This window comes from Salminus brasiliensis, chromosome 12, assembly GCF_030463535.1.
Source record: "Salminus brasiliensis chromosome 12, fSalBra1.hap2, whole genome shotgun sequence".
Taxonomy (NCBI): Eukaryota; Metazoa; Chordata; class Actinopteri; order Characiformes; family Bryconidae; genus Salminus; species Salminus brasiliensis.
Window position 1 is genome coordinate 24,220,159 of NC_132889.1, and position 25,042 is coordinate 24,245,200.

At 39.5% G+C, this 25,042-nt stretch overlaps 2 protein-coding genes across 3 annotated transcripts; one reads left to right on the plus strand and one right to left on the minus strand.

Moving 5' to 3' along the window:
- Positions 1–17,198: 17,198 nt before the first annotated feature.
- fahd1 (fumarylacetoacetate hydrolase domain containing 1) lies at positions 17,199–18,254 on the minus strand. The gene has a single exon (XM_072693797.1). It carries the CDS (start codon positions 17,998–18,000, stop codon positions 17,341–17,343), a length of 660 nt encoding a protein of 219 aa, XP_072549898.1. The 5' UTR covers positions 18,001–18,254; the 3' UTR covers positions 17,199–17,340.
- On the plus strand, positions 17,380–24,332 carry hagh (hydroxyacylglutathione hydrolase). 2 transcript variants are annotated; one of them, XM_072693796.1, is made up of 9 exons: positions 17,380–17,499; positions 19,912–20,087; positions 20,174–20,238; positions 20,397–20,514; positions 21,060–21,168; positions 21,813–21,916; positions 22,216–22,317; positions 22,391–22,470; positions 23,320–24,332. In XM_072693796.1, exons 2-9 carry the CDS (start codon positions 19,983–19,985, stop codon positions 23,417–23,419), a joined length of 783 nt encoding a protein of 260 aa, XP_072549897.1. In that variant the 5' UTR covers positions 17,380–17,499; positions 19,912–19,982; the 3' UTR covers positions 23,420–24,332. The 2 variants fall into 2 exon arrangements, with proteins under 2 accessions (XP_072549897.1, XP_072549896.1); XM_072693795.1 differs by lacking the exon at positions 17,380–17,499 and adding an exon at positions 18,996–19,205.
- Positions 24,333–25,042: the final 710 nt, after the last annotated feature.

A 25,042-nucleotide genomic window follows, 5' to 3' on the forward strand; every position in this document is an offset into this window, starting at 1 on the left:
ATTGGTTCTGTAATAGCAACTGCTTTGAGGTTGGACATGCTATACATGTAGGATGATGAAAAAAGACATTAAAATGAATGATTTTAAAATGCTAACAACACATAGCTGGGCTATATTGTTGTAGCTAATCGAAAGTACTCATCAGTGACGACCAGGGGTGCTGTATTTTGGGGAAAGGTTAAGATGATCTTAAAAAAATTTAGTATTTTGGCAAGATTGTTAGAGTTGTGGGGTCCAGTGTAAAGGTGCAGCACCCCTGCATGTTTAGGATGTGCCAATATTAAAACTAAAATGGCATAGCAGTGTTCTGTTACTTCTATAATGCTATTTTTTTTACAGTATTAACAAGTGTCTTTTTTCCCTGTGACTTTCAAAAATGTCTTCCTTTGGTATTCTAGATATCACATTGATTATGAATGAACAGAACCACAACCTTTACCATGAGCTGTGAAGGTCCTCAGGCCAGAAACGCACTAAAACAGCTCCACAAACACAATTTAAAGCAACACTATGTGAGAATTGGCATTTCTTGATCCTAGGCTCCCCTACAGTCGGTAAGGGGGATTTCCGCTTTGAGCTACCACTAAAGGAAAAACATGCTATATGCATTTCTGGACAAGCTGAGCCCAGAGTAGCAACAATAGGGACGGTGTTCTCAATATTACATGTTAGTGGAGTATCAACATGATTTTGAAGCTGTTAAGGCTACATACTGTTGCTTTAATGCATGAGATCCAATGCAATGTGACAGCATACAAGAACCTTGTGAAACAAGAGCTACTATAGATATCTAAAAGATCTTGGGTAAACCTGCATTAGTAATGTTCAGTGATGCTGTTTTAAAGTGTCAGCGATATATGTTAAATATCACAACCTGTCTTGTTATTACATTTCAGCACGCCTATTTTCCACTACTATAATAGATCGTAGTGTGACAAAAACACAGCATTTGAAATAAATAGCATTGTCAACTAGATGTGTGACCACAGTTTCTTGTTAGGTCAAGTCTTTGGCCTACATTCTGTAAAGCTTGTCCAATCACATTTACAAAACATTTGTGGGCAGAGCATAGACTGGTCAGTTGAGATTTTTAACGAACAGTCCAATTAAAGTTTATTTTTCAGTGAACCAAGGGTATCCCACCAGTGGCATTTCTCCAAATAACTCTTTTCGGACCTTTATTTTTCTGGATATAGGGAAGCCCAGGGCTCTTACAAAACGGACACATGTACATTGTTAGGCTTTTCTTGACCTCACTTACCAGAGACACTGTAAAAGGAGGAGACAGTTCACACCTTTTAATATGAATGGGAACGCTTAACATGGTCATGTTCCAGAAAGTCCCACCCTTCATTAAAACATGCTGAATGCTTTACTGGTAGAAACATAACCAGACTAAATCCTTGTCATATTTTAAGTTACTGCTGTCTTTGAGACAGTTCTGACTGTGTTTGACATATTGAAATTCTCTTACAAGAAGCATTATCAAAGGAGTAACATCAAAGCTTGGCCTTAAAGAGATGCACATGGATATGAGAAGAAACCTTGATATTGTATGTAAATATGTACAAAAATAGACATAGCTTGGCTTTCAATTTCAGGTTTATAGGTCTGTTTCCAATCAGGTAAACAGAAGACTGGTCTATGACTGGAATTAAGTGCCCAGGGATGTTGTCAAATTAGCTGCCAAGTGGAGAGATATGGCTTTTTACACACTCTGAAATGGAGTAAGTCAAAGTAAGGCCCTGTTTACACATATCTGGATATTTCTAATAATGTTGTTTTTTCTCTTAGTCCAATCTATCTGTCCATACAGAAATCAAAGAAGCAGCATAATGGCCAAAACAGAGCTAAAAACAGTGACGTTTAAGCATATTTCAGGCCACAATGCAAAGGAAAAATCAACATTCTTAAAAATACCTACGTGTGGACGGGGCCTTTTAACTGCAGGACCAAGTTAGCCTATGTACGCTATGTAAAAGGCTTAACAATCTGTACATAAAGTACATAAGAGAGAATATTGTGAAATGTATAGCATACTGTGTATGACAGTAGTAACTTTTGACTTCTGGAGCTAGACAGGTTCCCTTGTACTGTATATTTAAAATTTGAATGTAAATATGTTTATCTACTGCTATGATAAGCTAGTATTGCATGAGAATTCTTCGTTTCAGTTGAGTTTCATAAATCCATGGTAAAACCACTATTATTACATGATGACATCATTTTTGTAGGGTTAAAAGCTACACAAGGAAATAGCACAATAACATGGTCTTTAATTAAAGTCCACAGTAACTTCTCAGATATTCAGAAGCTACATTTTTAATCTTTGACAGCATTTGGTCAATGCATATTTGTGGATGATGCAACCAGACTTAGTGTTGACCACACAACAGTAGAAATGTCTGGGTAAGTTGGAACATTAGAGTAAATGGGTCTGTACATTGTTTTATGAACATTTGCTACTGTGTGTAAAAGGACGCGAGATTCCAGCAAGTCTAATTATGTCTACAAGCTGCCTACCAAAGTATTTTCAGTATTTTCTACTGGTGGAAATGTTTGAAACTGAGTGATTAAAAAAAGACAAATTCATGTGACACTTATGTCCTTTAACATTTTAAATTTGTATTCAATGAACATATAGATGCTTGTTGTTGTTTTTTATTGTTGTTTTTTGTTTGTTTGTTTTATTCACACAAATAACAAACAACTCTTTACATTGTGTGAGCATTTTGTAATGAATGGACTAATATAAATCTGTTATTATATAATTAATATATTATATTAAAGTCAACAACATTTTTACTATGAAGTTACCCTCTTAAAGATTCATGTTTATGTTCCAAAAGCAGCAATATAGGGGAGAGTGGGATGCAAACTAACATTGGGTTAATTGTAACATGGACTTTCTCAAGTAGAAAATGGCTTTTCATGTCTGCTTTTGACAGCAGTTAGTAACTGTGAAGGCTAAAATACAGCCTCCACATGGTAGAGTTAGTTTTACCACAGTGTTACATCTGAACCATCCAATACAAACAATGACAATGTCTATACTTTCCAATATGAACTGAAAACTGTAATGATGCCATAGTATTTGCTATATTAGCTAATAAATGTGCCAGTGTTTGACATGGTCTCATTTTCTATTGTCTTATAATGTTTATCTTGATGATACTGATACTTTTTTTATATGTATAAAGGTTGAAAGTACATAACAGTACATAATTGTGTATAATTATTAACTATGTTTGATTACTTTTACTAAACATTTTAGCACCGATAACAACTAGTTTACACTAGTTATAGGTTGTATAAATATAAGTTTTAAAAAAATTTATAGAAATGAAAAAGTATGTAACACTGATTAGGTTAAAAATTGCCCAGATGCAGTTTCACAGTATTATTTACAACCTTGTTATCTCACCTTAGACAGAAACACGCTGTTTTGCCTTTTTTATGGTGGGCTAATGGGAAAGAATTATAAGCTCTGCTTTTATTGGCTGGTGTATGTCACCACAACAGTTCACAGAAGCCACAAACCATAAGCATAGTTTTAACACAGTAACAAAAAAATGAATTATGTTTCTTACCAGATATTGTTTAGCTAGCTGAAGACATTGCATTCGAGTAAGCTTTTAGCCCAGCACCTGCTAATATCTCTAGTTTGATTTTCTTGAGTCCTCCTGGACAGAAAATGATAAGCTGGTGCTTTCTATTGTGTTGTGTATTTAGCTCCAGTTTGATAGCCAGCTGAGGTAGTATAGTTAGTTTTCCAGGGACAAGACGTTGGACAGAAAAGATGGCAAAAGCCACTTGAGCTCCTCTTTTGTGGACACTGGCACAAGAAAATCTGTGGTCACAAGGCCTGGCTCACAAAGCAATCTGCTGATGATGTGGATGTTCTCCAGTTACAAGTATCAACAACACCTTATTCTCCTGAAGTGGCCATCATGTTTAACCATATCACCAGCATTGACTAGGTCTAGCTGGGGGCTTAATTGAAATTAGACAAGACAGTTAAGTAACAGTTTAAGAGTTTTGGAATGTGGCCTGTTTTGCAGCTCTGTTTTGGCTTATCCTGGATTTTGGAAGGTAGGAGACAACAGTGTTTGAGGTTCACCTTATGTCACTTCCATGTACCGAACTCTCATTATTCAACTATGCTAAACTATGGAACAGTATTCTTAAAGCCTGTGGGGTCAGAACTCCCATCATGTTCAGCTGAATAAGCACAAATAGAGATTACCTTCCCTATTTGTAGCAGATTATTTGAGGCATTAATGTCATTAACATTGCTCAAATACATTTCTAATTATTTAGCAAAAACGGTTCAAATGTGTTAGGTTGTGTTCCTTCTCCCTCGCAGTGTCCTGTCTGTACACAGACTAAAATCTGGCCCTGCATCTGAGAACACATGGAGAAGTATGGAGGATAGGGGGAAACCCAGTGGCAGCCTCAGGCTGAATTACAGAGCCGATGGAGGCCATTTACGAGTGAGCATCTCCCTCTGTCCCTACCAAGCCCCCCGCCTTCTCTCCTCCAACTTACTGATACCATGTGTGCAATGTGCACAGGCCTCTAATTATAAAACATGTCCGCCTGCTCCAAAAGCACTGCTTTTTTCCCCCCATGTTCTGTTACTGTGCCACATTTTTCTCCATTTCCCTCCGTCCCTGTTCCTCTCTCTTTCTCTCGGTCTGTCTGTGCATGTATGTATATGTGTGTTTGTGTGTATTTCTTTGTTATTTGTACTGAACAAAAGCACATGCAGCATCTCTAAAAGGCATCATCTGTTTCCACAAATGTTTGTTGATGGTGATGTGGAGCACCAAATAACCCAGCCAACATGCTCATGTGGGGCTCACATGGGTCCAACATGGGCTAGCAGGGTTCCAGGTGGGCATAGGCTCTGAGAGGGTTTGTACATGTAACTGTTTTGTAACTGGGACCCAGTTGGGCCTCCTAAATAGGGCCCCATTGTTACAGACCACCTTAATCTCACATGTGTCCCATCTAGGCCTCATTCGCAGTGTACAACCCAGATGGGTCCATGTTTAATCCTTCATGGTTCCAGGATGTTTAATCCTCTCCCTGGTGGGCATCCATATGTGGGGCCGACATTGGAAACTGTGGACAAAACTTTTTTTGTTACCCATACAGGCCCCACATAGGCATGTTTTCTGGGAATGAGAACATGAGAACAAAGAGATACTCCAACCCTTTCTCTATCTGCTGCCTCTGTAACGTATAGCTGTGAGGGTCAATGAGACTGGACGCAAGTGAAGTGGAGCTTTAGTGAATACAGCTTGGAGAGCAACACACACAAATTAATCCAAACAGGCGTTGACAGGCTCAGAGCCAGACTTAGCCCAGGACCAAAATGACATAAAAGTAGGCAGAGAATAATAGATTGTAAACTAACAAGCGGAAAAGTAAAATAAAGTCCAGATGTGAGCGCAGGTGATTGGGTGGAGCCAGTGATCAATAGGCGGGTCATGGCAACTGCTGGAGATCGAGAGCGGGCAGGTGCCGAATACATAAAAAAAGTTCTATAAAAACCCATTAACCCACATATGTATTTACAATACATTGGCCAGTTGTGGAAATTCTGGCTGCTGTCCAACTTTGGCATAGCAATTTGGCCTCCCTCTTGTCACCAAAACAGCTCTAAACCGTTAAGGCGTGCACTCCGCTAGACCTGAAGGTGTCCAGTGCTATGTGGAACGGGAAGTTCTTTAAGCTGTGAGGTAGGGCCTCAATAAGTGTAAGTGAGCTTTGGGTGGCCATGGCTCTTTCGCTGGTTTACCTAGTTGTCCTTCCTTGAAGCACTTTTGGTAGGTACTGACCACACTGCACACTGGGAACACATCACAAGGCCAGTGGTTTTGGAAATGCTCTGTCCCAGTGGTCTAGGCATCTAGACATCTGCTATTATTCTGCTATATTGTAAGAAGGCTGGGTTACACTTAGGAATTAAGTGATTGACAGCCTTGGCTTTCAGAGATTATCTGGAGGATCTGCATTGCTGGTCCTGCATCATTACTGTTTATTGCATGGAGTAGCTGAATTTTTACCAACCACCTTAATCTCACATGGGTCCCATCGAGGCACCACATGCAGTGTACAGCCCAGATGGGCCCATGTTTAATCCTTCCTGGTTCCAGGATGTTTAATCTTCTCCTTGGTGGGCATCCATGTGTGGGGCCGACATGGAACCCATAGAAATAAACTGTAGCTGAGTTGTAGTCAAACTTATATGAGCTTCACTTTTACTGTTACAAGACAAATTGGGAATCCAGGGGGGAAAGCTCAGTGAAGGTGGTCTGAGAGAAGCTTGATCTGGAAGAAGGGGGCGGGTCTACGAAATGAGTAGGCGAGTTTGGCTCCACCTCTGGTCTCTACCGCACAGACTCTGGTTGCAAATTTAACAACATGCCAGACAATTTTGCCTTCATTTCTATAGAACGGAAGTCATTGCTCTGTGGTAATCAACACTGCAGATGCCGTTAGAGTGCATTAAGGGGATTCTTAATTTATTCTTTCCTACATTTTTGTCCTGTTTACAAGTATGTAAATCCCTATAATACCTGTGTAATTACACATAAACAAGTCCTGTGATGACAATGTAACTACTAATGTAATTTCTGTGACAAATGAATTGCAGCAGTGCAGCTTTTAGCAATACATGTGTGTATCGACTAGTTTTGGCTGTATCTCAATACCTATAACAGAATTTCCCCTCTAACTTGATTATGCATGTGTTCATTATATATAATAACATGAAGGTAATAGTATTTCTTTGAATTGCCAATTTCCCTGTTCAGCTATTGAAATGCTCTTGTGTATCAACATCAGTTTTGACTTACAATTGCATGTGTATTGACATACGCTGTATGACTTTAATGCATTCATAACAGCAAATACCTTACTTATAGTTACATTGTTATTGCATAGACTGTGAATGTGTGAATACATAGTTATTAGAGACAACTAATATAAAGTGGGACCTTTTTTCTTCCAAGTGGTCTGGGAAGCACAATTGACATCTGCAGTCATTTTGCTGTCATCTGCAAAAGCCGATGTACACAATCTATCCAGCATCCACAGTGAATCGATCCAATCAATAACTGCCAAATAAAACAGTATGATATATGGGGTTATATCCATATAAGCAAGAGTAAGGAGGAAATAAAGGGGCTTAAAATGGTTCTTTGGGGTATCTCGTCCAATGAAATCTTCAAAGAAGCATTTTTGTTAATCAAGCATGTGGCGAACCTTTTTAAAGGTTTAAAAAACCTCCGCATAATTTAAAGGTTCTGTACCAGTTACAGACTTTTTTTTCCCTAGAATGCGCAACCAAGACAAGAATTATTTGGTGGTTGATTTGCATTCATCCTACACTTGCTCTCTTTTTGACATCTCCACTTAGTTATTCATTAAGGAAGCTTTGATGTTACCACTTTGGAAGCGGAAACTCCCTCTTTTCTACATTTGCCTGTAATGACAGAATCTGCGTTATTTCACCACATGTAAAAGGCTGTTGCATACGTGTCCTGTTATCTATATATCAGTCAGAGACAGATGACTAAATCAATAGCAGGGGTAGGAAACCATGAATATGGATGGAGTGAGTTTGGAGCGGAAGAAGAGGAGGACAGGCGATTATGCCTTGGATTTTCCATGTTTGACGACCCTGCCCAATGAATTTCCCTTGGAGCATCTTGTAAGCATCCATGTTACTTGGACACACAGCCTTACAGTAAATGCTGTTGCTGAAGCCTTTTAAGAATTTACTCCAGGAACATCTGCACATTTTCAAAAATAACAACAATAAAACAGACCACACAACTGTGTACAAAGCTGTATCTATAGTTGGTTCCATAACGTTTTGGACACTGACACCGTTTTTTTATTTAGCTGAATTACAGTTTCTGAAGTATCTAAAAATATATAATGTACATTCAAAATGACACAAAGCAATAATGGTGCACATTTTACTAAACCCCACCTCTAAATACAGATTGTTTAGTTATAGCTGAGCACAATATAGACATATAAACATTTGATTTCTACACTGTAAACAAAGCTTTTGCTTAAAAACAGTACTAGACTAGGTTATACTAAAGTTTAGTATTTAGTGTTTTCAAGTTAACCCCTTAATGCAGAAAGGCTTATTACACACTAAGGTGTATTACTCAGTAACTACAGGGACTTCTGTAAGAACTGGTGAGGCTATTCTTTGGTAAAAGAAGTTTGGCAATATGCTCTTTACGGGGATAAAACAGCATTATTTTCATTGTACTTCCAAACCAAAATTCATCATTACTTAAAAGCTGACATATCCTTAATTTGACAGAATTTCAATTTCTGAGCTACAAGTGAGAAAGAATTACCGTGTAACTCTGGTTATGTTCACATTACCAGGTTAAAGGAGTAAATAAGATTTTGCTTTAATGTGACTAAGATCTGAGATCTGCACAAATCTGTAATTTTCGAGTCAGATCTGAGCCACTTTTATATGTGGCCCTAGCTTGGACAGATATACAATTCATAGGTATGCATCTGACGTTTTTATTATGACTATTATTTAGAAAATGATCTTTCAGTTGAACGCTTGTGCTGCTTATTAGTTTGTTTGATGTTGTTGTACATGGCGCTTGTGGTTTATTTAAGTGATGTTATTGAGCTGCAGACATGTAGGTCATTGTGTATGTAAAGTATTTTTTTACAACAAAAGGTTTTAATGCTTGTAACTTTGTCTGTATGACCTATGGAATGTAGTATTCCAGGAATGTCAACTTAGTTTTTCCTTTTAACTTATTTGGTGATTCCTGAAATCTTGCACTTTTGCAAATCTTTGCGTGTGTGTGTGTGTGATTTGTACAGCATAACTCAAAGAACCCTTTGTAGCACTTTATTTTAAGAGTGTAGGTGGAAGGTGAAGTTTTTCTAAATGGAAAGAGGTCAAGTAGCTCTATATGGCACAGAAACCTCAAATTCAAAATATCCAAATCAGTAGGTTAGCAGTCCAGGTACATGGGCGGCAATTCGACTCACAGAGAAAGAAAGAAAAGAAGGGGCAGTAATGCTTTCTTGGCTTTGGCAACAAACTTCAGGAATCTCCTGATGATATAGCCAAAAATATGGTTTACACTACTCTGGAACCACACTACAAGGCATTTTGAATGAAGATTCTCCACAAAAAGAAACATACAGTCCAGGACTAGGCTTAATCAACTACTATAAGCTTAACTTTAGGGGCGCTTAGGCCTTGATTAGACAAATTATCCAGCTTATCCTATTTTCCTGTTCACAGGGAATGGTGCCCACAATTTAATGCATGCCATTAGTTCCTCTCGCTGTGGGATTCTTGCCCTTATAAAAATGGCTCCAAGATGTGTTCTGTTACAGATGGAGGGAGTACTGAGCCTGCTGGGGGGAGATGGGGATGGCTCCGTAGGCATATGGCAGACTAATCAGGGAAAACTGAGGGATCTGCTAGAGGGAAAGCTTGATTTGAGGGATTACTGTGTAAAAGATGCTCTTCCTCACCAAGCCAATAAATGGAAGAGCTCATTGTATTTTCTGGAAAATCTCAGGCTTAAGATATGACTGGCTCAAGACATAGAACAAGTAAATAAATAAAGCCATGCTAACAGTAATCCACTGTAAATAAAGCAGTATAATGTGACTTCAACTCCATCCAATATCTTTGGGATGAGCTGGAGTGGCGATTCTGATCCAGAACTAACCATCCAACATCAGCACCTGACCTCAGCAATTCCTCTGTGGCACATTCCAATCAAATCCTAACATCTAGTGCAAACTCTTTCCGGAAGAAAGAGGCCGTTGCTTCAACAAAGGGCATACAATCTCTGAGGAGGCATCTATATACCGTTGCACATGCTGGGTATCTTGGTATGCTAAATAATTCTACTCCCAGCTGGAGATCTTTTACCACTCTTATTTACGAAAGCACAAATTTCTTGGTCACCATGATTAGGTGAAATAGTCCTAATTACATTCCACAACTCTGCATGTCCAGCTCCTCCCAACACCTTCATCATTTCTGTCTGGAATCTTTCATTATCTGTACCATGGCTTCATATGACTGCCTGTCATTAATGCTCCTGACAAATTCACTTCCCCACATGTTAATCATAGCCACATGTGGAAGGATCTTTAATCAAGGCTGATATCAGAGAGCCTGTATGAGGTTGTGAGAGACTCTTAAAGAATGTCTCAAAAGCATTTTACTCAAATCAAATACCATAATTAGAGCTGGCATATTGATATCACAGGGTATGAGTGTTAGGCCGAAATCAGTAGAAGATGCTGGATCTGATATCAGAGAAGAAATTCCACAGTGATGGATATACATAACAGTCGTAGTTAGGATGTCATTGCCGGGCGGGTTTAGGTAGGCCTAAATTGTAAGTTGAACTAAAAGAGGATTATTTGGTCATACTGGCTATTGAGGCCTACTTGAAACCCACCAGCTATGACATCCTAACTACGGTGGATACCTGTGTGTCCCTAGTGTTTATGACAAAAATATGTCATAGTCAGAGTGTGCGCTGCTCCAACTACAGGGGCCAGAGGTCTTCTTGTGGCCACATGGGTTTCCTCTGGGTATTTTGCTTTCCTCCCACCTCCCACAGGCACGTGAATTAGCTATGCGTAACTGTCCCCCTAGATGTGAGTGTGGTACCTTGTGATGGACTGGCTCCCTGTCCAGGGGGTATTCTATGTTCCTGTCTTGCATGACCCACTGTGACCCTGACCAGGTGGAAAAAAAAATAAAAAGAGGGTTGAAAGGATAAATAACAGAAAGGGGGAGGGTGGATGAAGTATTCTATAACCTGCTTGAAGTTGTACTTTGGATCAGCTTTCTAAACCATGGATCACTTGACATAATTCTGTCATTTATAAGCTAAATGAAAGCACCACACACAGTGTTGGCCAAATGGCTGATCAGTTCTTTCATGTCTAAGTCTCTGAGTTTGATTGGTGTTGACAGTCCCACACAGTCACACAGCAATCCAGATCTTGTGCAAGAGCCAAATGTTTGTCTTCTGAAAATCCAGGCTTTAAAAGATTCCTTTCAGTGGTGGTTGAAAAGTGTTGCAAAATCTCATTGTGTTGTCTCACAATGTTTGCATCTCTAACATTTATTATTCAGTAATGACTATAGAGTATGCACGTGACATCAAAGGTGGTGGGAATCAAGCCCACTTAGTGGCAAAAAGACTGACTCAGTGGGAATGTTAGTGTTAGGTGTGAAACAAATAGATTGATGCAATTCATAGAAACGACTAGAATCCAGGCACCAAAACTTGTGAGAGCTCACTATTTGGTGATGCCACACTCTGAAAACAGGTGGTTGACATGCTACGTTGGATGAAAAGGTAAAGCTAGCAAACCTGGATAAAACAGTCTACTAAATGTGCCTGAAAACAGTCCTAAGACCATGCTCTCAGACTTGGGGTTTTATTTGCTTAAGGGGGTATGACTTGAGCCTCAGTTAGCTGGACGTTCCTGGCTACACATTGATGTCCATGGACCACTGGTTCTTTGGTAATGCATACCCTCTTTAGGAACAATGAAACATGCTTTTATCACCATTGCACTCAACACACAGACGCACTTATGCACTAGTTAACTAGGAAAGTAAGAACACACACACAGAGTGTGTGGGAAAGTAAAAACACACACCCCAACCTCCTTAACACCCAGAGGGTAATAGGAGGTTAGATGCCTTGTACAAGGGCACCTCAGCCATGGATATCGAGGGAGGAGAAAGCACTGTTTCTTCACTCCCCCCCAGTTTCAGGGGATTGAACCCAAGCCCACTTCGCTAACCTAAAGGCCACACCTGTCACCATGACCTAAATATAGAATAGTGAATATTAGTGATATAACTATGATAATACACTCTACTTCTTTATTATCTGTTAACTGACTTGTTTAAAACCCACTCCACGAAGGAGATGACCTCCTCAGGGCTGTGAAGTACCTTTTTTGTCTGTTTTCCGTCATTCTGCTTGATCGGCTTCCCAACACATCAGTAAATATACTGACAGAGCTATCTATCGCATAGATCCACATGGCCACCAGATCAGGCAAAATCTAAGAGAGGGTGTTTCACTGAACTATTTGGAAGCTGCTGACTGTCAGTGGTTAGTTAAAGCAGCCAGAGAGCAGTCTGACCTGACTCACTTCCAAACTAAAACCATATTTCTATACAAACTGCCCTGAAAACCCACAAAAGAACTCACCAAAAATGCTATTCTGCACATCTTTATTGACTGAAATATAATTTTAGTTCCAGCATTTTGCTTTGAACCCCCTCCCACTTCCCAGCAGAGCCGTCACTCCATCCAGTCCATCCAGTCCAGGCACAGAGCACACCCACTTCTAGGACAAATCCAAATACTGATACTATACAGATACCTTTAATAACTAGTGAAGTTATGACGTAACTTTATTTTGATAGACGGTCCACGACTCAACTCCCCCTCCTCAGCCCCATCTACACCTTCCACTCACCTTTGTGTCAAACAACATCTCACTTCAGCCACAGGTGGGGGGGCTTGGCTGCCCAGAACCCCTGCCCAAAGTCTCCTGAGTTCGCCTCCTCGTCCCAGCTCCATGGCCGTGGTTCATACTCCCAAAAAAAGACATGACTTGTTGCACTGCAGTAGACTCCTACAGTCTAGCTAATATATAAACAATATATTTACAATAGTAAACCGAAGAGGAACCAAATACCCAATCCCCCTATTGTTAGCAAAGCCCCCAACACTAGGAGAGTGAAGACTAGCACATGTCTCCCCCAACACACATGTTAAGCCAGCCAGAAAGTGCAGCTCCCCAGCTCTGATACAACAGCTAACAGACACCTGTGCTGACCAACATGACACCAGGAGTGATGTGGGGAGGAAGTGCCATCAACCCACCCCTTAGAGAGCAAGGCCAATTATGCTCTCTCAGACTCCGGCTGCTGATGTCAAGCAGCATGACCCAAGAGTCGAACTTCTGATCATAGTAGCAGCGCCTAAGTCCACTTCACAATTCAGGGCCCCCAACACATCTTTATTACAGACATGTTACACATCGTTAAATACCCTTTCTTCAGATATTGTGTACTCTCAGTGAAGCGGATGGGCAAAAGACGATGAGATAAGTATGAGTAAGGTTTCCATTATCATTGCTTAATCCTACAAATGCCTCTCAACTGCAACTCTACCATTAAACCCTCAGTTTCACTGCCTTAGTGGGAAACAACACCTATCAGAATAAAACACAGCACAATGAAATAATACCCTACTACTCCCAAACCTAATCCCGAGCAACTCTATCCTAGATGGATCCTAACTGTACAGTTCAATTTAGGCTGAATGTGAAAACGACACCCACAGTTAAGAAACATCAATGAGAGTGACTGCAGAGGAGGCCGAGATTGGTCAAATAAAGATTCCTCAAAGGAAGCTGTCCTGAACGCTTGGTGAATCCTGGCACACTTGGGAGCTGCAGAAGAACGAACATGGTGCATCGGATTACAAGCAGCACCACTGACATACAGCCAGCGATGGCTTGATGGGTCCTGGAGACAGAGAGGCTGAGAGGAGAAGTGTAACTGAACCAAGAGCAGATGTGCAACAGGCCCGGGTGAAAAAATACACCATGAGAGGAAGCAACACAAGTCTAATTTACAGTACAAGGGAAACACAGGCCAGACACTCACGATAGTGACTTTCAGACATATCGAAAGATAGAATGCTTAGGTTTTACAGAGGACATGTTTATGTGACCATTATAATGAAGTTATCCATCAGAATGACCCTTGGATTGACTACCTTGTATTGTGCCATGTTCAAAAAGCAGTGCAGGTGAAAGACTTGGCTACAAGGTTTATTTCATTGCTGTCATGCAAAAACCTTGTATCTCCACAATTTCATTAGGAAAAAAGCTTTTACCAACTTTTAATGGAAGTCAGTGTCATACATTTTATTTCAATTCTTTTTGGAGCTTTTCTATTGGTCCATGTACCATGATGTAAAGAACAATCTGTCAAACACACAAGGTTTTTGTCAGACAGATGGAGGTAATCTAACTAAACACATAAAACTGAAGGAATGTCTATTAAGGATATATTGCACAATAATGTAATTCCTAGAAATGCAATTTTTAGGCCGGCCCCATATTTATTACAATACCTAAAATACCTCAAATTAGAATCAGGTGCAGCACATCTGCCGCAGATGATTAGAACATCATTAGAGGGGATTTTGGAGAAGCCTGACTTCTTTAAACCTCAGACATCTGTTTGGTTTGCTCTTGATTGTTAAAGTGAGGGGTCCCATCATGACTATGAGTCTGGGAAGAGATTTAAAAGGTTTCAGAACAATTAGAAATCAGCCATTCCGAAGTCCAGAAAATTAAGTAGGGCTATTTGATATTGGGGGAAAAATTTCCATATTTGTTTTTCTGCAATATATTTTGCAATATTAAATAATACATGAATTTACACCAGATTTCACAGAAGTCAGCAATCCAACTTGTCGTAATATAATAATAATAATAATAATAATAATAATAATAATAATAATGAACATAGACTGGAGTAAAATAAACTATGCTGAGTTGATCCATCCTTTTGTATCAAACAATATTTGAAATTGCACAAGTCAGCCAACGTCCTGCGATATGACCATTTATCTACGTTTTGCATCTGAGTGTCTTGCTATGCTATGCTATGCTGTAACACTGTGAATTTCCCCACTGTGGGACTAATAAAGGATTATCTTATCTTATCTTATCTTATGTTATGACTATTGCGTATTGTAACCTTGCTGTAACAATTCTAAAATTATATATTGAGCAGCCTAATTTAGTATTTAAACTTTATTATTTTTTATTATTTAAACCTTAGTTAATTTTGTTTATGTTTTTGCAGCGTGAGAATGAACATTAGGGTTTGAAACAGTGTTTATCTTTGTAATAATCAAGGATAATTTCATGATATGAGTCTTTACAGGAATGTTTGGCAAGAAATTTACATTTACACAACTGTCCCTATTTACCCCCAATGTAGTCCATCAGCCAAAACATATTTGATGTGCAAAACTAAACAAGCAAACTTCAGGCCACAAACATCTCCTGGCTCATCAGCTGTGTTTGGGGAAAGAGGACAATTGTGTAAATGACATTTTTCACTGACTCATTCCTTCAAACAATAGGAATAAAACACAGTATAGGATTCCTGAAGCGATTCTCGCAGCTAACGCCCATGGTTTAAATTAAGGATTGGGACAAAACCATGTATGAAGCAGAAACAGCTGAGGCCAAAAGGGCAACAAAAGTCTTAAGGGAACTGGAACTAACACAAATTTTAGCTATATGAGTTATATGAGTCTAAAAACCTGGCTTCACTTTGAAATGCTTGTAAATCAGTGGATTATTCAAAAAAGCTATTAAAAAGAAGTCATGCCTTGTATCCCTGAACTGATCCCTGTCAACATGACACTGAGTTGCACTGCCCTCTTGTGGACCATTACACTTTCACAATGATTCCAACAGACTGTAGGCAAATTGGTCATGAGTAAACTTTGAACTTTTTTTACAAAGTGTATCCTTCACTGAATATTGGCTTAGTTTTCCTCCTTTAGGGAACCAGTTTTAGCTTGTCTGTACGTGAACCTGGATTAATGAAAATCTGTATATTTTGTCAAATAAAAAAAGATAACTAGGCTTTTGGTCATTTGACATATTATGTGCATAATATGTCACACAATACCATAATAACCATGGCATTGCTTTTCAGCTTTAGCCATATATACTAATGAGATTATTAGCACTGTAAACAAACCTATAAAATATGTCCGTCCAGCAGTTTGCATTGTGCAGTTTACTCATGGTAAAGAGTCTGGAAATGTGCGTTCAACTACAGATTCCACGATCATCTGTTCAAACAGTTGTATGTAAGTACAAGTTATTGAAAGGTGCAGCCATTTTGCTAAGGTTTGGAAGAAGCTGAGAGGAAATTGGTTCAGATGGCCAGGAACAACTCAAGAACCACCAAGCCACAGCCCTGCCATGAATTGGAAGCCACAGGAACACCAATGTGAGTGTCTACAGTCAGGCAAGTTTTACATCTTCATGGACTGAGATGCAGAAGTCCAGACAAAAACCCCTGCTCCAAAATTGACACCTTCAAAATTGCAGCTCACCACATGGACAGAGAGGAACGTTTATGGTCAGATGAGACAAAGACTGAGTGGTTTGGCCACAATGACAAGAGCTAGGTTTGTAGGAGTAAAGGTGAGGCCTTCAACACTGTACCAACTGTTGCTACCTGTGAACTACCTCAGCATTTTTTTTGCATAATCTCATCAAGTCATCTGCTAGATGGTTGAAAGCTGGACATTGCTGGGTGTTACAGAGGGCCACTGACCCCAAACACACATCAAAGGTGCTTCTAAAATGGATTAAGCAGGCTAGCATTAAGCTTTTGGCCTTCACAAAGTCCTGAACTTAACCCTATTGAAAATATGTGGACTGTCCTGAAAAGTCCTGTCCATTCCAGGAAACAAACTAATTTCAAGGGCGGTCAAATATCCAACCAGCGCATGTTGATGGCTGACAAATGTGTCTGGTCAAGGTGCAAATTCCTAAAGGACATTCCTCAAATGTTAAGTGTGTTATGTATATTTTTGGCCCTGTGTGTCTCATTTTGACCCTATGGATTTCAGAAAACCCTCATGAATAAAACTTTCTTTACATTCTTATTTGTTTTCTGTTAAATATGTTTGCTGTCACACATTCTGCCCCAAACAAATAAAAATGGAAAGAAACCACTGAAAGCCTAACATTGCCAGCTGTACCTTGTGTATAATATTTGAGGGCTTTTTATATATCTTAGCCTTTAATAAACATATTCCTGACAAAAATATGCATCGATTCATAAACTATAAATATATTCGTTAAGAGTCTTATAATGAAAACACGGTATTCTGGAGAACCATACGGTTGGTCGCCAGGGGGCGGTGTTTCACCGCATGGTAATAATATACATTTAAACTAATAATAATAATAATACTATACATTTTTTATATGGTAATGGAGGGCAAGTTGTAGCATCGCTTCAGTCATGATTATTTGCGTTAACTGCTAGAAATCCAAACAAAGCCCCCTGCTTCAGTTAAAACCATTTAATTAAAATCCAGACACACAAACACACACACTGCAGCCATGTGCTGGGTCAACCCTGAGGTGATCGATTTCGCAATTCACGTCTGTTTATCAAGCTGGTGTTGGTCCAGGCTTCACTCCTGGGCGTCACCAGGTTTTGCCGATTTTGAAAGTCATGGTGACTAGTCCGTCTATGCCAGCCTGCAGCTCGTCGTGCTCCTGCACGGCTGAGACTCCTTTGGGTGTCCCGGTGAGGATCAGGTCCCCTTCTTCCAGAGATATGACCTCGCTGATGTAGCTGATGAGGTAGGGGACGGAGAAAATCATCTGCGAGGTGCTGCCTTTCTGCTTCAGCACGTCGTTCACTTTGAGCCACAGCGTGACGTTAGCCGGGTCGGGAATGCTTTCCTTGGGGATGAACTCGCTGACCGGACACGACGTGTTAAAAGCCTTAGCCAGGGTCCAGGGCAGACCTTTGGACTTGCACTCGTCCTGGACGTCCCGGGCCGTCATGTCCAGGCACAGGGCATACCCGGCGACGTGCTCCATCGCCGAGCTCTGGGGGATGGCCGTGCCCGCTTTCCCGACCACCACCCCCAGCTCAACTTCGTGGTGGAGGTTGGTGCAGTAGCGAGGCACCAGAATCGGCGACCCCTCTTTCACGTAGGCTGACGGCGGTTTGAGGAACAGCACGGGTTCGCTGGGCACGGCGTTCCGCAGCTCTTTAGCGTGGTCCGCGTAGTTCCTCCCCACGCAGATGATCTTTCTTCCCCATTCCCAAAAACGCGCTACGGTTCTCGTGGACATGTTGAACTAACACTCGTGAGTCCCGAGCAAAGTGTAACGACCTTTCATCCAAACAGCCCTGACTACGGAACTCGGAAAAAAGCCCCGACTAGCTCCGAATAAAAAAATACTTCCGGACGTTGTGCTTAATTCTGCTTAAACTGATGACTGGCGTTTTAGCACCTACGACAGAAATCGGAAGACATTTATTTTAAAAGTAAGGCCAATCGGTTAAAACTACCCGACAGACTGCCGGACTACACTGTCCAGTATAGCGACTTCTTAGACACACGCATCATTTAGGTTCAATCTCAAATGCCTCTCTACTCCCTATGTAGTGTCCTAGGTGGGTCAAAGAATAATGATTTCAGCACTTTAAATCGCAGATTATGGGTAAAACAGGTAATAATTTCCGATTCAGCCGAATTGTACCTTACACTTTATCAAACATTTAGTGCACGGTCTGGGTTTAAAACTAATTTCTTGCCTTATGTAGTGCACTAAATAGGCAGAAGGGAGCCATCTGAGATTCACCATACTGTTTCCGCCAGTTTATAGCGGTGTTCCAATTCTCTATCCTGAACTAGATTCCGTGAATAGGTCACGTTATGGATTTGCCTCAAGATTAAGGACGAGAACTGACTAAAATCAGGCACAAAACAGTACGCGTGAATACACATATGGGTTGGAGATTTTAATAATAAAAAGGCAAGTCAATGCTGAGATTATATCTTAAAAAGGATGACATTTTAAAAAACCTTAAGAGGCATACATTGTCCATGTGATCTAAAACCATGTATGATTAATTTCTTGGAAGTAAAGTAAAGTTTTGCTCGCCTGTTCATTTCATTTGCTGTTTTTATTATTATTATTATTATTATTATTATTATTGCTTCGAAGTGTCCGAAATCTTGTTGCACTGGATAGTAGCGAACTTTTCTATGTAGGGCACAGTGAGCGAGGGAACAGATGAACCGTTTGGAACGGAGCGGTGTCAACACGACCATGACAGCATCGATTACGCAAGACACTCCCCCGTCTCTGATTGGTCAAAGTGGGGGTTAGAACCCTAAAAGTGGGCCGGGCTATGTGTCAAACCGAACCGTCCACTTCCTCCGTATTCTGTTGCAGTTCTGCGCGCAGCGGAGGTGTTGCTATGTTATTCAGGTCACTGGTAGCGAGTGCCTGCACTCTCGGTGTTTTTGGAGCTGCAACTTATAAATTCGGTACGTCTCTACAAGCCTCATATTAAGTTATTTGCATTTCTAGAGGCACAGAATAACTAAGTGAGGCAGCTGTTTTCGCCCGTCGACGATGACATGACTCTCTTCGGCTTATGTGGCCACTGTTTTGGTGGAACTGAAGAGGAGTTGTCCCAAACTGTCCCACAGCGAGGGCGCTTACAGCAGGCATTTTACATTTAGCTCTGGGGGCTGTAAACGTAGCCTTGGCGTTAACTTTAACTATCTTTTTAATAAACTTGGAGACGGCAGTTTTGTGATTTTACTGCTTTGAAAGGGTCTTGTTTCAGCTGCAGTAGCACAGCGTTAGCACGTTTTGCTTTGGGCGGTGTGTTGTACAAAGTGCTAAATCGAGTGAGTACTTCCTCGTTCACTGCTTAACATCATCAGTGATTACTTTATGGAGACGAGTCGCCTTTGGGGACGTTGTCACATTGGCCAGGTTGCAAAATAAAGAGAAGACGAAAATTCACAACTTAATCACATAGCCCCACAGCTTATCAGATAGCCTGCAAACACAGCAGTCACACTACATGACCCCTAGGCCACACCATGCTCTGTCAGCTTAGGAATGCTTGGTAGGCCATATATATATATATATATGTGTGTGTGTGTGTGTGTGTGTGTGTGTGTGTGTAGAAATGCAGGTTATGATGTCATTACAGTTGAGTCTGTGTATTTTTTTTTTCAGCTCCCACTAAAATCCAATCAGCCTTCTGTCATTCGGTTGTGAGGAAGTCCTCTCTTGTTCAGCAGTCCAACATGAAGATAGAGCTACTGCCCGCCCTCACTGATAACTATATGTACCTCCTCATTGACGAGGATACAAAAGAAGCTGCCATCGTCGACCCAGTTGACCCCAATAAGGTACATCAGTTTCTTGTCTCTATCAAAGGCTTAGTATATTTATTTAATATGTTTCCTTTGGAAGTGTCATTTTCTTGTGCTGCTAGGTTGTGGAAGCAGTGAAGAAGCATGGTGTGAAGCTCAAAACTGTCCTGACCACACATCATCACTGGTGAGACAGGCTTTGATTTATTGATGATCAGGAGACCTTTGCTGTATATCTTTAAAGAGCGTACTGCACGAGGACGATGTCCCAACTCAGCTGTGCCGTCTGTGCAAATCCAAAGAATCTTGAGGTAGTGATTTGATGTGTTTGGGCTTTTTCAACAGGGATCATGCTGGTGGCAATGAGAAACTAGTGAAGTTGGTTCCAGGACTGACGGTATACGGAGGCGATGACAGGGTCGGAGCTTTGACTAAAAAAGTGACCCACTACAACACTTTTAAAGTAGGTCATTTGGTTTTCATGGATCCTACTTTTTTTCTTCTGGATGTCCTGAACCAGTTTTTGTAGCTATTTTGGTAATAGTGACGCAGTGATTTGCTGGAGGTTAGGACTTACAGAGCCAAGTAGGCATGCACTCATGGTACATCTGATTTTTAAATAGCTTAAGAAGTCAGATGTTATTTATTTTGTTGACATACATAATTATTACACATTTAATTACTTATGTAAATAGTACATTACATATTCAGCAAATGCAATTAATTACAGAAACATTCAGCTTAAATTATGGATGCATGGTGTCACTGGAATTGTAAATACTGCAAAAGTGGGAATTCGCCCCGGCACTTCTAAATTTAATCCTCAAATGTTAAAAGTCTAAAAATAACTTTTGTTCTGCTCTGCTATTAAAATGTAATTACATATCTGATTGCATATGTAATTCATCTATTTTATATTCATTATTTGTTACTCATATGGCTTTGGTATTATCTTGAATATTATAAGTTCAGTAGTAACTAATATCTATATTCCTGCTGTGTGTTAAGGTGGGCTCCCTGAATGTAAAGTGCTTGTTTACACCATGTCACACCACTGGACACATCTGCTACTTTGTGACAAAAGAAAACAGCTCAGAACCCCCTGCTGTATTTACAGGTATTATATATTATATGACATAAGAGGGAATGCTTCATTAGTCAATAAAGAAAATATATCTAAATTGAGGGGACATTATAATAGTATAATTACAGATGTGCATATGGCTGGAGCAAATTTAGTATGTTGTAAAATACTGTGTCCCTTAATATGCATGTATAAGACACTGATGCAGTCTAAAAACAGTGTTAAAAGTGTGTTATGCATATATCAGTCTTAAAGGCAGAGTAAAAAAAAAGCCTGTTTCATTTTAAGGGATAAAGAAAGAAGAAAAAAAAGTTGTACATAAAACCACACTGAAAACATCACAGAAGTAAATAAAATACAAGGGAAGCTGCTGTGGGCCCTTTTATGTAATGAATGTAACTACATGTCTGTGTTGGAAAAGTAATTACTTTCTTTAGTAGTTTTTCTTGTGTATTATTACTAGTGGTGTAATGGGTCCCCCATTTGGGGTATAAGGCAACATATTGTGCACAGCCAGCAATCTGCAGCAACATCACTGTGTGAGTGTGAGTGGGAAGCACTTTCCTTTTTGCTGATCCAAAAAAATGATCCGATCTGTGACTCAAAAACCAAATCAATCTGTTGATCATTTACACCACTAGTTATTACAATTCATTTTCTTTGCTTTTTGTGTGTAGGTGACACCCTATTTGTGGCAGGCTGTGGGAAGTTCTTTGAAGGTACTGCTGAAGAGATGTACAAAGCCCTAATAGATATTCTAGGGCGACTTCCTCCAGAAACGGTAATCATTTCTTCATGTTTGTGCACACTTGAAATCATATGACTGTCATATGACTACATATGAGTACAGGAAACAGCATTTTATTCACATATTATTTTTATTCCTTGTATGAATTGCATGAAACCCAACTGCTATCTATGACTGTTTTTATCTGGTGTTGTCAAGCCATTTAAAGTTGAGTAACGAACATTCAGCTTTCTAGTCAGGCAGTACTGTTATACTTATAATATTGTCTATGTAACATAAGACTTATAATAAAGGTGTAAGCAGTGTGATCGAATGGTCTGCTTGTGTTTCAGCGTGTGTACTGCGGTCATGAATACACCATCAACAATCTGAAATTTGCACGCCACGTCGAACCTGATAATGAGGCCATCAGAAAAAAGCTGGCTTGGGCTAAGGTACTTTAGCATGTTACATTTCTATTATTTACACTCTAAACTCATTTATCTGAACCCTTGTTTTATTAATTAGGAGACCTATGACAACGGTGAGCCTACCATTCCTTCAACCGTGGCAGATGAGTTCACATTCAACCCGTTCATGAGAGTGAGGTATTAAAATATCAGTCCACTCACATTTAATGCGGAGTGCTCCTCACTTTGTCTACTGTAGGTACAGTTAAATAGGAAAGATCAATTGTGATTCTTTAGGAAATGATTCAGTGCTTCATGAAATTTCACATTTCACCACTATTTAATTCAAGCTGATTTATTTCAATAAGATTCAGAATATTATTTAAAACACACTGATTGAATACACAAATGTGAGCTACAGTGGGGTCCAAAAGTGTTTGTTATAATTTGAATTTGGGATTAAACAACAGATTTTCACAGGTTCTCAGGTTTTTTTTTACATTTTAAAAAATTCAAATAAAAAAATCCCTCAAATATTAGAAGAATTTTTTTCAGATGCAGATTTCTAAATAAATATTCAAATTGTACCAAATTGGTGACATTACCATGTCGATTATTTTGTCTTCTCTCTTCCAAGTCTTCTCTCGTACATTGATGCTGATATTCAGGCAACCTTCAAGCTTCAAAAAGTTATTAGATATGACCTTTTCACATTCATTTGTTATGCTAATTCTATATAATCTAATATGTTTTAATATAAACAATTAATATTATTTGAATTAAATTAGAAAAGACTTAAGGACCCAACTGTATATACCCAGCAGTGAAATAGACAGTACAAGCAAAGTAGCAAGTTTGTTTTGGGAGTTTTACAAAAATGACAAAACAGGCTGTACATTTTATTTTGGCCAAAATGAGTAAACACTTTTTTTGGACAATGGACACTGAATAAATCCAAAATCTGGAGTTTAATCTTTAGATTTAGATGCACTTATGTCCTATTCTTCATTGTTATTGTATTGAAATTATCACTTGATTTTGCTGCAGAGAAAAGTCAGTGCAGGACCATGCAGGGACGAGTGACCCAATTGAGACCATGAGGAGCATCCGGAAAGAGAAGGACGGCTTCAAAGTCCCCAAAGACTGAACTTACGATATCTGTTTGATATCCACCACTACAACACGCGCGTCTTAGTGCACTTCATGCTCTTTTGAAGAATAACTATCAAAACTACACAGGCAAAGATACATTAGTGATGATCCAAAATGTGTAAGCACTCCTTTTGAGAGTGTAGGTTTTGCATGTGTGTTTCTTTGGTCAGCTTTTTGTCCACAATGAGCACTACATGTAAAAGATGGCACCACTCTTGTCCTGTAGGGCCACAGCAATGCAGCTGTGTGTTTTCAATTGGTTACAATTTGGAAATGAATTTGGTATATTCCAATAGAACAACTCATCAAGCTGGCCCCTTACGACTGGAGTTTAACCTAGATTAGCAAGTAAGCTAACAGACAAAAATCATTACAGATCAGTTTTGTAAGTTAACTAATTATTGGCGCCTTTGGAGTCTGGATGCAAATGTAGGTGCTCATTTTGGAGTTTTTGCTAGATAAAGTTGTTTGGCAATACGCAGCAATATTTTTAAAATCAGAAACCTGCCAGCCGATTGATTGACAGACATATTTATGTTGTGGTTTTGAGAGGAGGGGTTGTTAATTAACTAAATTCATGTCTTAATGTGCAATGTTTTATTTTGTAAATTGAAGAGAAATATTTTTAAGATGTGAGAATGTTACACTGTTTTTGGTGTAAGAGATAGATTATATACAGTAAGAGACATGTACATATCCTCAGTTAGCCCATTAGCATGTTTAAGAATGGATTACTCTGTGCTCAGTAATACAGCATTTGGTTTGTTACTTATCTGTGTTAACTGAACAATTGTCCTGCTACTTTCTGCTGCAGTAATCATTTCAGCCAGTTCTGCACTTTCTGACCTCATGAGCAACAAAGTGATGATTGTATTTCTGCGTGTTGAATAAATCACACAAGAAAGTAAGCAGCTTTCTCTGCTTTTTTTCTTTACACATTTTTGTGAATAAGTCAAATAAGGATAAGTCTATGACTCTTCCCATCATTTTGGCTTATACTACCACACGTGATAGTAGAAGCTGTAACTCATAACTAATAAACCTAATAACTGGTTGTTGCACTTTTGGTAGTAACAGCTGCAGTCAAATATTTACTTGCGATTACTTGTAATGATTCTTTTACCTTGCTGTAGAGGAATAGAAGTAGACCTGTTTGTGTACTTCGGATCATTGTCCTGCTGCCTAACCCCGCTGCACTTGAGCTTTAGATTACAAACTTAAAATATAAGTATATTCTCCTTCAGGATTTTCTGATAGATAGAAGAAATTATGGTTCCATCAACAACCAAAAGTTGTCCAGGACCTGCAGAGGCAAAACAGCCCCAGACCATCACACTACCAGCAACATGTTTGGTATGATGTTCTTATGGGTGAATGCCATATCTTCAGAATACATTTGACTCATCGGTCCGAAGAGTATTTTTTCAAACATCTTGGGGGTTGTCTAGAAGGTTTTTTTGTTTTTTTTTACCAGCAGTGGTTTGCACCTTACAACTCTCCAATGGATGTCATTTTTGATCAGTGTCTTTTTTATTGTGGAATCATGTACACTGATCTTGACAGAGGCAAGGGAGGCCTGCAGTTATTTCAATATTGTTCTATGTTATTCTGTGACCTT